This window comes from Phyllopteryx taeniolatus, chromosome 1 (assembly GCF_024500385.1).
Source record: "Phyllopteryx taeniolatus isolate TA_2022b chromosome 1, UOR_Ptae_1.2, whole genome shotgun sequence".
NCBI lineage: Eukaryota > Metazoa > Chordata > Actinopteri > Syngnathiformes > Syngnathidae > Phyllopteryx > Phyllopteryx taeniolatus.
In genome coordinates, this window is record NC_084502.1 from 38,643,922 (window position 1) to 38,658,178 (window position 14,257).

The window sequence follows — 14,257 nt, forward strand, 5'->3', positions numbered from 1 at the left end:
CTCCGCCCCTCTCTTCATCCAAGTTACCAAGACAAAGTTGATCATCAAACTGCAGCCTCGGGTGTCCAGTTTCCAAGTGCACATATGGACACCCTTGTGTTTCAACATGGTGTTCGTTATGGATGGTCCGTGACGAGTACAAAAGTCCTATAACACATCACCACTCGATTTCAGATCAGGGGGACGGTCCTCCCAATCACGCCTTTCCACGTCTCACTGGTATTGCCTATGTGAACATTGAAGTCCCTAAGCCTCAGGATAGGCCTGAGGGGGCCAAGATATGGCTTTCTCTTTGTGGCAGTTAGTAGCTATGAGACACCTCTTTGTTTGGGATGTTTTGAATTACTTGTTTGACTCTTCTCTCTCATGTTCTACGGCTCAAGGCCAAATCGATCACAGCAGGAACCTTCACGCGGTGACCTCTTTCTGTCAAAGATCAGCGTTGCAGCATGATGTTTTTACAAAGAATAACTGTATGAAAATAGCTAAATCTCTCGTGTTTCATCTCAATGGTTTCCTAGCTGTTGTTACCAGCACACATGGGTGTTTCTAGTCCATTTTTGAAGACAAAAATACAGCCCACTCCCATTTCCTCAAAAGTTGTCTGCGCCACCAATAGTGCCTGACTTAAAACCAGGATATGTAGCACATTTGTAAACTTCAACCACTCAGTACCAAAGCACTATTATCATTACTAGTCAGTCACTGTTTATGTTGTTAGGTAGGAGTTAACTGACATTTTTTTTCTCTCGCTATAGGAAATGATTCAGGTGGTCAGACAGTACCACCGCCCTCTGTTTGAATTTTATTGAAAGGAATTACCGTAGTTTTTGTCCTATACATGTGATAATATTTAAGCCAGGGTGCTACTGAATTGCTTTCTGTTTCTAGCCCTTTTTGGTGGTGCTGAAGCACCCGTAAAATGAATCCCAGCATGGCAAAACCACTGATCCTAGAATCGCCCCTGACAACACACATTAGTTAAATGTAGTTGCACAAGAGCGTTATGGACAAATGCATCAGGACACTTGGTCTTCATATACAGTAGCTACTATACAGTATATCCACTAGAAGTGAAAATGACAATCCTCGTCGTCATCATAATGCATACCAATGCTTTACAATTGCACACATCATTTATTCACTCAACAGTCATAACCTGGTGGTAAGCTACTTGTGTAGCCACAGCTGCCTTGGGGCAATCTGATGGCGTGGCTGCCATTCTTCTTCTACGGTCCCTCCGACCACCAACAAACATCCAACCACATTTGTTCATAGGCAATGTGGGTTAAGTGTCTTGCCCAGGGACAAAGACAACATGTGCTGGGGTGGGGATATGAACCGGCGACCCTCTGGTTGTAGGCCGTACCACTTACCCTCTGCCCCACGACGAGTTGGCCTCAGAGTTTGTAGTTCTTCTGTAGCCGGGACATATACAAAAAATAGTTGCGCGCGCGCGCACACTGAATGAAACATTTAGGTAAGATCAAGATTTAATACTCAAGGGGAACTTAAATGGTCTAACCCAATCTTTGATTTATTGATACCTTGATCAGAAAATGTAACTTAGTAATTTAGCCCATATAATGTAAAGGATTTAATGCACCTTCTGAAAATGTCTATTTACTGTCTGCTAAACTATAACTAATGGACATGTTCTCCAAGCAATGACACTGAGCGTATCAGGAGCGGTTTACTCTGCAGAGGGCATGCACTGCCACCTTGTGTTATGTGGCGTGTCGCAACCTTTATTGAGCCAAGGCAGACATTTTACATAAAATAAATCTCACAGTACACTACCAAATACAAATATCATAAAAACCATTTGTATGCTGAAATGATGATGATCTTGTCTCAACGTACTCACAAAAGTACGTAGTGTGAAATTTGGGCCTGTTTAAACACAACGCTGATAAACTGCTAGAAACCTTGACTTATTCTGTTTTAGGAATGGCTACACAAGTGGATACACATTTATTGTACCATCTTATGGAAGAGCATTTAATTGTTTCGCCTGCCACTACTTGTATCTGGCATAGATAGATGAGCAAAAATAAATAGGCAATTTATCAATAATAATTTTTGGAGAAATTAAGTGAAATTAGAATTTTTTTTTAACCTTGATAATCTCTCCAAACAATTTGAATGGCACCCTGTTTGGGGAATCACTGCTCTATAGAGAGGCCTCAAGTCTCTTGATCTTGAGCCAGGCCCCCCTGCAAAGCAGCCCGGGAGAAGATAAGTGAGTTCATATACACTGAGCAGAGGTATGAATGTCACACTACACCATGTCTTGTCTCAACTTGATGAGAAAGATCCTGGGAAGGGGGCTAACCCTAAACAATGGGGGGAGTTCTGTTTTTGTGGTATCAAATTATATAGAGCTTGCTTTTTGGTGGCCAATCAGATGTGTTAAAGCAATTCAAGTGAGATTGGCAGCGACTTTAGCTATACCGCTGTACTTCCTGTTCAGGGTCTCTGCAAAGGATGAAGCCTATTTTTGGTGACTTTGGGCAACAGGTGGACTAAATTCAGGGCGATGAACAATAAAATAAACAATATGGAATAAGGAGGAATTAATTCCTCACCAGTTGCACAAAAGCGAGTTATGTGAACAACTTAACTGCTAAGATCTTTTTCTTTTTTTTTTTTTTTTCATGAGAAATTTTATTGGCATTCACGAATTTGCTCTCGTCATCACAGTACTGAACTCTGTAAGAACACACTGGAGCAACAGGTAGCTTTTACTAGCATCTAGAAATTGGAGTTAGGCTGGTTATTTTCAAATTTTGTCTTCGTTCCTTCGAAATGTCTTCTATTTTTTATCAATTAAAAACATTACACATCACTGAACCAGGAAACAATGTTCGTAGCCACAATGGCTACTTTATTAGCCAGTAAACAACTTGAGAGTGATGAAACTGCACCTTCCTTTTGGTTGCTGCCACGTAGTACAAACTATTCCTCTGCCTTTGGTCAAGATGTAGCACATAGCCTTGTTAATATGAACACTAAATTTCATCCATCCATCCATCCATCCATTTTGTCACAGCTGATCCTGTTCATGGTCATTGGGAACTGGAGTCTTTCCCAGCTGACTTTTGGCCTAAAGGTCAACTATATCGTGGACTGGTTGCCAGTCAATCACAGGGTACATATCAAGACAGACAACCATTCACAGTCACATGCACACAGTCACTGAGTGGGAGCTGAACTTGCACTGCCTGTCAGATGAGTGCTCAACTACACAACCCGTCACAACATATTGTATATTTTATGTTACTATACAAGTTCATCTAATGCATCCATTCATTCTATCCACATCCGAACTTTATATGGTCCCTACTTAGGACACCATTGTAAGATTTGATGTTGAGTTAGTGGACTGTTTTTTGGTAAATTTGGAGAATTTATACCCTCTAGAACCTCTCTTGCTGCTTCAATGACAAATACGTTGGAAAATTAGCTTGTAATAAATTTGCAATTAGAGGTCTGCACTCATGGTGCTCGTGTAGTTCACGCACATGGTATATATAGTATGTGCGGCTCAATGTATTCATATGCTGCACACACAGATGTGCAGCTTGACGGCCCATATTTTATGCGGGTGGCGGGATTAAAGCAAGCATATGGTGGCAGGGGACAACGGTGACGGTGCCATGAGGCCAACGTATGCGATACATGGATGTAAAAAGGCCACACAAGCTGCATGTCCAGGTGTGTAGGACCATAGTTGAGCAGAAAATGTGATGACATGGTGAACCTAGCCCTTGCAAGTGTTTTCTTTATATGTGTGCATGCCTCTGGATGCCTCAAAGCTTGAGCTTTTGTGTTGAAAGGTGTTTCACATTCACTGTAAACCATGAATGTATGGCTCTTTGTCCATTCGAAACAGCATCTTAGCTCACTGCTCCTCTGTGTGTGCCCTGACTGCTAACTCATCGAGCTCACTGTGCCCCAAGTGAGCCCCTCCCCCCTGCAGACTTCTACCGCGGACAAATACACTACCTTGCTGGACAGGTTCTATGGCATGCAACGTTTCCCTGGATCGACAGATGATAACCAACAGCAGAACATGCATGTAAGCTGATGCTGACAGCTAGGGATGGGCATTTGGCTAAATTTGCTTTAACTATTAATTATGGGGAAGAAATATACTGTATATTGTAGTGCAATGGGAGAATCGCTCTCTGACTGTTTCAAGCTGCTTGCTGTTTTGATGCCAGTGTTTTATTGAGCAGAAAACTACCTTGAGTATTTGCTATCAGATGAATGTAGCTCAAATATCTTCTTCTTGTTTAGACTACATACTAGTTGAGATAGTATCAACAGCACTGTTCTTGGCCACAGTAAACTACTGCACTTTATTTTGCCTCCATTGCTTCCAGACAAATTGATCATCAATTCCACACCATAGTCAGAATTGTGAACAATCATTTCAATCATTATCATGCCCACCCTACTGGCAACAGTAGCACCATTTGAACTGACCCTCCATGGATGTGGTAGAAGTTGTGAGGGGCTGGAGGGGGGACACCCGGTGATGACATGCAATAACTAACCAAGAGTCAGCGACCCCGTCCAGCAGGGGGACCCAACCAGGGGGACGCCACCGACCACCCAGGACCCAGGGAGGTCCTGAGCCCAACTGAAGCGCCCCGACCAGTCCCAAGGGGAGGGGCAAGGGCAATTCTAACATTTAAAAGTGAACCTAAATATGATGTAAACTTATAAATCACGAGATTTAAAACTACGGTAATTGATGGCTTTTGTAAAATATATGTATTCATATACCTGTGTTCACTGTGAAGGATTTTTTTTTTACTTTTACTAAACCTATGTATAATGGGCACGATTGACTTTTCAAGATTTTTGGGAGTAAAAGTGTATTATTTCATTAACCAATTACTTCATAAAATATATTTAATTGTGATGTAAAATAGTTTATTTCCCTAATATTTTTTTGTTACTTACTATAAATCAATTAAGCAATTATTTAATGAGATAAATAAATCGAAAATTACAAATATGACACTTGTTGGGCCGGATTAAAAAAACAAAGCATGCCGTCTATGTCCCGCTGGCCATACTTTGCCTACCATTGTTCTGTGTTCTGTTCCACAGCGGAGTGTTGCATCTGGTACTTAATAAAGTGTCACATCATACCAATGTTGCATCGTGGAGTCTCCTAAGAGGGTTGTGTCTTTTTCGCCTTTCAATCCTGTGAAAATTCTTTGTCAACCAATCAACAGAAGGGTGCAGTCAAATGAAATAAATCCTACATAAGATGAAAAAAAAAATAAACAAGTGAATACAAAAACACTTTTACAGTCCAATAAAAAGCAGATTTGCCTAATAGACATTAGGAAGTTGGAATGCTTTAAAATGATTACTTGGATGACAAGGTGGAATTTCTCCCAGCTTTGAACAAACATAGCAAAGTAAAATTCCATGCTTTTAGACACAGCCCATGATCAATGCATTGCCTTTATATTTTCCACTGAAATCAACAAAAGTCACAATTCGATCAAATAAAGCAAGATTTTCCTCCCCCTAAACTGACTTGGGTGCATTAATTACACTTGGTTCAGCAAAAATATAGACCTTTACTTTTAATTAATCATTAGCTCAAAACATTAAGTTCATTATGCAAAAAGTAACGACAGTTGGGTCCATTCATGTAACTCTTTATTTGTCAAAATGAGTTATATTGATACTCTTCCGTGAGGTAAAACAATGTGATGTATCACAATATCAAAATTCTGTCCCGAGCCTCCTCTACTATATTTGTACCATATTGACATCAACTGCACTGAGAGGGGGAAATGTGGCATTCATATCCACATAATCTGCCAACAGTTGGTTTACAAATGAACAGAAAGAGTTTTTTGTTTAACAGTGTTCGCTAGGGTGTGTGGATGCGTTGTTGGTATCAAACAGTTATGAAATATTATATTCAGATGCTCATGTGCAGCTCATCAGAGCATGTCAGAACTGGAGGGATCTGCACTCTTCCTTGATAATTACAAGGAACACAAGCAGTGTAATTGCACTGTGATGACGTACGTGTACAATTAGCCTCTACACAGGTTCATTAAGGAAACAGCAAAGGTCTGACAGTATGAGTTGTTGCCTTGGCTTCAACACTGACAGAGCAGAGTGACTACGAGCCCGCCCCTGATTAAATGCATCCTGAGACAGTTTGTGTGTATGTGTAATTTGCCCCACACAAGGTTTTTTCCGTAGAAACGTTTCTGTCTGCCTGCAATCCTGCATAGGGTGCTGGTGTCAAAACAAAAAAATATATCACACGATTTTGAATACTGCTGCCTTAAATATATATTTTTTTTTAATTATAGTATTGCTGTCCCTTGTACAACATGATATCCGTGTTATAATACATACATTAATTAAGTCATAATTTACCATGGTTACCGGCTGTCAATTTATCTTTTTTATTATTTATTTATCAGTTAGCGTTTTTCCTTGTGTATTCATTATTACTCTGCAGAAAGACTTAACTGTATCCATGGAGCATCTTTACATCTGTACTGAATGGTTTGGACAGCCTCGTCTGTTTTGAATGACACTCACACCGAGAAATGCATTGATTTGAGAACTGGCAAGGATGGGAGGGAGAGTGGAGTGGGTAGCATGTGAGGAGTCAAGAAATTGGAAAAGAGGCAGATATAAGGACAACAGAGAGAGGAGTCAAAACAAAATGGGATGTGAGGAGAGAGAAGGCATGATAATGAGCCCTTCCTCTGACACATCCTCCTGTTTCTATGGAGACCAAGGAGCCAATCCAGTGGCCTTGATGAGGACTGTACTACTGAGAGGACATAAGAGGGTGAAGAGTGGCGTACGCCGATCCCTGTAGAGGCAATACATCTTCGCTTGTAGTTGTCCTGTAGGTTTTGAAGAGGCAGTTTCCCTGGGCACTGTCTCACATCATCCAACATGCTTTAAAGCTGCCCTGTCATCAGGTCATGCCATTCTACAACACACTCCTCCTCTGCCAGCATCACTAGATTCACACACCCGCACCACCACCACACCCACCCCTCCCTCCGCAGCCTCTTGGATGCTCCTCGTTACATCACACACACTGCTCCCTGGCAGCCTGTGTTTGTGACGGGAGCGAGGGGGAGAGTTAACGTGAGTGAGCCTCGTGTGCGCACGCCGTCCCACTGTTGAGTCCCATTGACCAGCATACAGGCAGGATGGACAAGCCAAGCGTGTGGCGTGCCGTGGTGAGCAGCACGGATCCCCGGCGATTGCGAGACCCGGGATCCCACCCCAGCCGACCAGGCTCCGCCATCGGATACCGGCTGTATGACATGTGAGTAGCGTATTCAGTGGTCTGGACCACCAGACTGTTCCCACCGCCTGGTGTGGCTCTCTTTCATAGAAGCCCCAGGCGGGTGGGTGGAGGTGGAAGCCGTCCTCTGTGTGTAGTGTCAATGCTGCGTCACGTATGGCATCCAGACCTTGTTCTGTCCTATCACGTTCCCTCTAAGTGCTTGGTCAACAACAATGCTGTTCCTGGGGAGGGGCAGCGAGCTGTAACATTTGCTTATGTGAGTGAGAAACTAGAACATTGAAGAATAAATGACACCACACGTGGTGATAATGTTTTGTGTTGGCATGAATGAGAGTCATGCAGTTGATTGTCTTTTGAGTGTCGGGTTGCTGCGGAAAATTAGTCATTTGTGGATTGATGCTGGGTTCCTTCCACCTCTTTTTGTGTGTGTGTGTGTGTATAAATGTATACATTTATATGTATATGTATGTATGTGTGACTGGAAAATCTCCACGTCCAAAAATGTTGTGTCCACTATTGTGTGGTTTTAGGAATTTGGTGAGGTTGATGCTTACCTGTATTGTACCTGTGTATAACCGACCCTTGCTTGTTATTGTGCAAAAAAGCAAACTGCCATATTAGCCTGATGAAGCACTCTATCTTTATTTGCCGTCATAGAAAGTGCTTTACATACGTTACATGTCAATGTCTGTGTTGACCCTGATTCCTCAACAACCATGTAGCATGTACTGTATGTGACAATTTGCAAATGTTCACACTCATACTTACCAGCTTGTGCATAATGTGGAGCTAGATTGCCCTGTCATGTCGCAATCTAATAGCATAGAAGGGAATCAGTCATCTAAATGAAAATGAGACCTTCACTGAGTCCTTCACAGTTAATGTCGTTTGCTGGTTTAAATCTCCCGTGTTTCCATGCATGCGGTCATCCAAACCATCAAGTTCCCTCAGTGATTAGACTTTAATTGCATGCTTGATTAGAAATACCCTTCCTGCCCCCCCCCCCCAACACAAAGCGTGACACAACAGCTTGTATTTTCTCCTGCCTTTGGATACGTTTGTTACTAGCGTAAATCATGAACTACTTTTTCCCACTGAAAGTTTGTGGAGATTTGTTGCATGTGCAAAGAAAAACACCATGACATGTTGGTGCAAATCAATTTGTTAATAACCTGTGCCAAGCATGAAAGCATGGGGCAAGAGCCTCAAACCAGCTCTCACATGATTTTGAAAAAAAGAAATCATTTAAAAAAAGTGTATTTCCACTATAGCTTGAGTGTATTTGTCCACCCCCAAAGCTAACATTGCCAACACGTCTTCATTCGTAAAATTACGTTGTCTTCCAGTCAACCCGGAAGTAGCTTGCTAAATGACATTCAGGCTTGGTGGACATCTTCCTCTACTGAGTGACATTTACATTGTCAGTTTGAAAACTCAACCAAACACAACAACCTTTTCATCCTTCAGTTCGAGTGATCTCAACCCCCTTTGCATTGCATGGACTAGATGGGAATAATCTTGATTCATTTACGACTTTTCAAATGTACAACATGACGTGACTTATTTGACCCTGGCAGAGGTCAGTGCTCTTGTTAATTGTTTTAATTCTGGGTTTGGTCCCAGCTCTAGCCCTAATAGAATCACATTACACATCTTGAATCTTGACTCTTACCAGGCAGAGTTAAAAAAAAAAGAAGTGCAAATTGACTTTGTGTAGTATCTCCTTTTGTAAAAGGACACGGGACATATGCTGCTAATGTGTTGGCTTCGCTTCCAGTCAAACAGACTGGGGCTCTCTGTGTCTGGCCAATAGTCCTTTAATGAGGAACAGGAGCAAGATGAGCCTGTTCTGTTGTAAATGTCATTTCATCTTCACTGGCCGGCTCCTGTGGAATTCTAATGTTGAGCCTACAACACTGGGAGGCTGAGAGCAGAGGTCTAGGGCTGAGCTGAAGGCTGTCTCTGCCTTTAAACATGCTTCGCGAGTCCATCCTGAAGGGAGGCTGACATTTCCTTGGGTTGAATACTGTAAAATATGATGGCCTGTGAGTATATTTAGCAACACCATTGTGTATAATTTGTTGCACTGCAAATGGACACAAGGCATGCTAGGCGAGGCGTAGAAACCTCAGCAAAAAAGTAACAACACCAGGTGCATGATTTAGTCAACTTAGTCCGTTTGGATATTACTGTGTTTTTAAAATAGATGCGGTGGTAATTAATAGAGGGTCTAACATACTTTTGTCATTGTACCAAGCTGTGAGGGCATAGTTTAGGAATAAAGGGCCTGGCAGGCACGGTGGACGACTGGTTAGCACATCTGCCTCACTGTTCTGAGGACCCGGGTTCAAAATCCGGCCTCGCTTGTGTGGAGTTTGCATGTTCTCCTTATGCCTGTGTGGGTTTTCTCCGGATACTCCGGTTTCCTCCCACGTTCTAAAAACATGCATGGTAGGTTAATTAAAGACTCTAAATTGTCCGTAGGTACAAATGTGCATGTGAATGGTTGTTTGTCTATGTGTGACCTGCGATTGGCTGGCGACGAGTTCATGGTGTACCCTGCCTCTCGCCAAGAGTCAGCTGGGATAGGCTCCAGCACGTCCGCGACCCTAGTGAGGATAAGCGGTACTGAAAATGGATGGGCCTTCCCTAGATTTGTGAGGTGAAATTAGACTTTTAATCCATCTTGGTAAACTGTAATTGCAAATGCACATTTGTATTAAGAAACTTACCATAGTGAATTCCATGACATATTCAATATTGGAAGGACTTGAGCACTTGTGTTTGAACTTACACAACATTAGCGTGTCCTGGCTGGTCCACTTGTAATACAGACCATTTTAGGAGGTGCTCAGTGTGCCTATACACACTATGCTCATCATTACAACCCAAGGTACCAGCAGCAGGATTTTGAACATTCCATTTTGATGTCAGATCAAGCTTTGTCATCCAGTGTCAGACAGCTTATTGTGTTGGGATTGCGTTGTAAACGTGGCTTGATTTTCCTGTAAATTTCAGAGCACTCAGAAGGGACACATTATGCACCTTGAATGAGTCAATCGAATTTTGTGGGACTATCTTGACAGGAGGGTGAAATGAACCACATATGAGGTTTGGTCTTGGAGATGATGAACACATGCAACAACATGATGACTTGACTGTGATGGCTGTGAGATTGCCGTCAAGATCCTTGCGCACCAATTAATAGCCAGAAATGAAAAAAATGTTGTACTCACTGTTCCTTTTGAAAACTAGTACGCTTCATTGACATGCTAAGAGGGTGTTCATGTCATGATGCTGCTACAGCAGGAATGCCCATTTCCCATGATTAGCTGAGAGTGTCTCAATGTGGTGCTCCTGCTCAAATGACGCAAGCGCTGATGAAATGGCAAGTGCGTCACCACAGCTGACAGCACATTCTCCTTTTCCATCCCCGAGCCTTTGCAGAGGAAGTACTAAGCACAAACACTGCAAATATGCTGCGAGTAAACCGCCACAATGCTTAGTGCTCTTGCATTAGGCAACGACTGCACTGCACTGCATTGCATTGCTGGCACATGGGCTGGCACAGAGCCTGCTGTCAGCACACATGGCATCGGTGCATGTGGGCAAAATAATGCAGAGCTGGAAGTGAATCATTTGTTGAAGCACGGAAACATGCTGTGTGTATGTAGAGCCCTGTCATCATTATAACCTTTGATTTCCCCCCCACCCCCCAACACCCCCGCCCTCATCTGGCAACTGCTCTGACAGTTCGCTGCCAAACGTGACTACAGCTCACATGGCTGCTACTAATATAGTGTCATTATTATTTAGAATATAATTCACAGTTACACCAAGAAACTTTAATTAATAATAATAATGCTCCTACTACTACTTCTACTACTACTACTACTAATAATAATAATAATACAATACAAATAATAATATATAATACAGCACTTTTTAAACATGTTTTAACGTTAAAAAGTGCTTTGGCAGACCAAGTAAAACAACAAAAATCACACAGCCATAAGTATTCAGACCCTTTGCTGTGACACTCATATATTTAACTCGGGTGCTGTCCATTTCTTCTGATCATTCTTGAGATGGTTCTACACCTTCATTGGAGTCCAGCTGTGTTTGATTATACTGATTGGACTTGATTAGGAAAGCCACACACCTGTCTATATAAGACCTTACAGCTCACAGTGCATGTCAGAGCAAATGAGAATCATGATGTCAAAGGAACTGCCTGAAGAGCTCAGAGACAGAATTGTGGCAAGGCACAGATATGACCAAGGTTACAAAAAAATCTATGCTTCACTTCAGGTTCCTAAGAGCACAGTGGCCTCCATAATCCTGAAATGGAAGACGTTTGGGACGACCAGAACCCTTCTTAGGGCTGGCCGTTCGGCCAAACTGACCAGTCGGGCGAGAAGAGCATTGGTGAGAGAGTTGAAGAAGAACCCAAAGATCACTGCGGCTGAGCTCCAGAGATGTTGTCGGAAGATGGGAGAAAGTTCTAGAATGTCATCACTGCAGCCCTCCACCAGTCGGGGCTTTATGGCAGAGTGGCCTGACCGAAGCCTGTCCTCAGTCCAAGACACATGAAAGCCTGCATGGACTTTGCTAAAAAAACACCTGAAGGACTCCAAGGTGGTGAGAAATAAGATTCTCTGGTCTGAAGAGAACAAGATAGAACTTTTTGGCCTTAATTCTAAGCGGTATGTGTGGAGAAAACCAGGCACTGCTCATCACGTGTTCAATACAGTCAGCATCATGCTGTGGCTTTTTTTTTTCAGCTGCAGGGACAGGACGACTGGTTCCAATCGAAGGAAAGATGAATGCGGCCAAATACAGGGATATCCTGGACGAAAACCTTCTCCAGAGTGCTCAGGACGTCAGACTGGGCCGAAGGTTCACCTTCCAGCAAGACAATGACCCTAAACACACAGCTAAAATAACGAACTTGTGGCTTCAGAACAACTCCGTGACTGTTGTTGAATGGCCAAGCCAGAGCCCTGACTTAAACCCAATTGAGCAATCTGGAGAGACCTGAAAATGGCTGTCCACCAACATTCACCGTCCAACCTGACAGAACTGGAGAGGATCCCCAAATCCAGGTGGAAAAACTTCTTTCATCATTCCCAAAAAGACTCATGGCTGTATTAGCTCAAAAGGGTACTTCAACTAAATACTGAGCAAAGGGTCTGAATACTTCTGGCTGTGTGATGTTTCATCACACAGCCAGAAGTATTCAGTATTTTCTTTTTTAATAAATCTGCAAAAATGTCAACAATTCAGTTTTTTTTCTGTCAATATGGGGTGCTGTGTGTACATTGAGGGGGAAAAATGAACTTAAATGATTTTAGCAAATGCCTGCAATATAAAAAATAATGAAAACTTTAAGGGGGTCTGAATACTTTCCGTACCCCACTGTATTCATTTAATTCTTTCGTCATTCATCTCAACTCAGAAGAAGCTATTTTGTTAATTTTGCTGAAACTTAAACCTCCATAAAATCAGTTGCTCTTTCGCATTGTCCACTATTTCTTTTGCACATATGAATCTAAGTTTGATCTCAAGGAAATAGTCCAATGTAGATTTAAGGCTTCAAGGGTGATGTGAACTGATGTTTTCACAGCTGCATTACTTGCGATAATTTTCGATCCTTTCGATTAATTAAACCCAGTCACTCCAATTTAACACTCCTTTTTACTATTTTTACTCAGAGCTAATTTGTTTTTATTGACTTTGACAAATTAGCAGGCGTTAAACCGCCAGTATTTAATCTGAAAAGCTCAGACAGAACAAAGTAGGGAAAAAAACTAACTACAGTGGAACGTTTGTCTATTTTCTGTACCGCTCATCGTATTGAGGAAGGTGTCTTTCCCCGCTGATTTAGGGTGACTGGCGAAATACACCCTGGACCGGATCAGTTGTCAATCACAGGACTGACAAAAAAGACAGACAACCATGAACACTCACATTCACACATATGGCCAAGTTAGTGTAGGAGAACATGCAAAGTCAAGACTTTCTAACCATAACCACCAGGCTACTGTGCTGCCCCACAGTAAGCAGGTTAGAGGGGATCACAGAAGGATCAAGAGGCTTTCTGCTGAGATATAAAGCTAGCGTCACTCAGTCAAGCAACCTGTAGTCTTACATGACAGTGCCTTTTTGGCATTTACCAAAATAGCTTGGGCTTTGGATGAGGCTTTACTCAGTCAATTCACACAGCCTGTCATCTGCGGACCGAAACGTCAACAGCTGGACATTTGCAGCGTTTCCCAGAGTGTTTGGCGACTGAGTTTTTCAATCATGTTCAAAGATGATCAAGCCAACGGGATGTGCTGTGCTCTCGGATGCACGTCTCGGTGAATTAAAGTTGCCTCGGGGGACCTGCTAGTGCTGATGCATCAGAGGCTTGAAACAGACCATAATAAGGCGCTGCCTTTGCCAACAGCAGATGCACAGAGGAGAGCATCAGAAACAGATGCACCTCCAGAACATTCTGTTCCTCCGGCAGAAGAAGCAGATAGGTTTATCAGCACGGATGTTGTGTCATATACAGTACGACGACACTTCACTGAACATACTTACCTTGTGTGTTAGCTGCATGGCTTTTTTAGTGGCTGTTCTGTCTGCACGTGCTGAAAGTCTCTGTGTTACAGGCGCTCCTTGACAGGGATCGAATTTTGCATCTGTTTTTTATTTTTTATTGTATAAAAAGCCGAAACCTGCAAGAGTTTATTTTTGACAGAATTCACTTCCTTATTCTACCCTCCTCCTTTGCTATTCTGTCTTTTCTTCCCCTTCCCCTACCTTCCGTGTGGCTGCTCTCAGGCTGGCGGCTAAACAGCTGTACCCTGCCATGTGGGTGACGTACTACTAGTATGTAAAATGGAGCACTACCTTCCATGCAGGATTATCTCCTCACTGCTCCTC

The 14,257-nt window shown here is 42.6% G+C and overlaps 1 protein-coding gene across 5 annotated transcripts in view; it reads left to right on the plus strand.

The window, feature by feature from the left end:
- Positions 1-14,257, plus strand: part of LOC133487548 (IQ motif and SEC7 domain-containing protein 1-like) — a 139,386-nt gene that overhangs the window by 61,810 nt on the left and 63,319 nt on the right. The window contains exon 1 of one of the 5 annotated variants that reach the window (XM_061794323.1): positions 7,110-7,342. The exons of the other annotated variants lie outside the window; for them this stretch is intronic. Within the exon in view, the coding sequence (XP_061650307.1) occupies positions 7,224-7,342 (119 nt within the window). The 5' untranslated portion in view covers positions 7,110-7,223. Of the gene's footprint in view, positions 1-7,109; positions 7,343-14,257 lie in introns of those variants that run through there. 5 annotated transcript variants of the gene reach the window in all.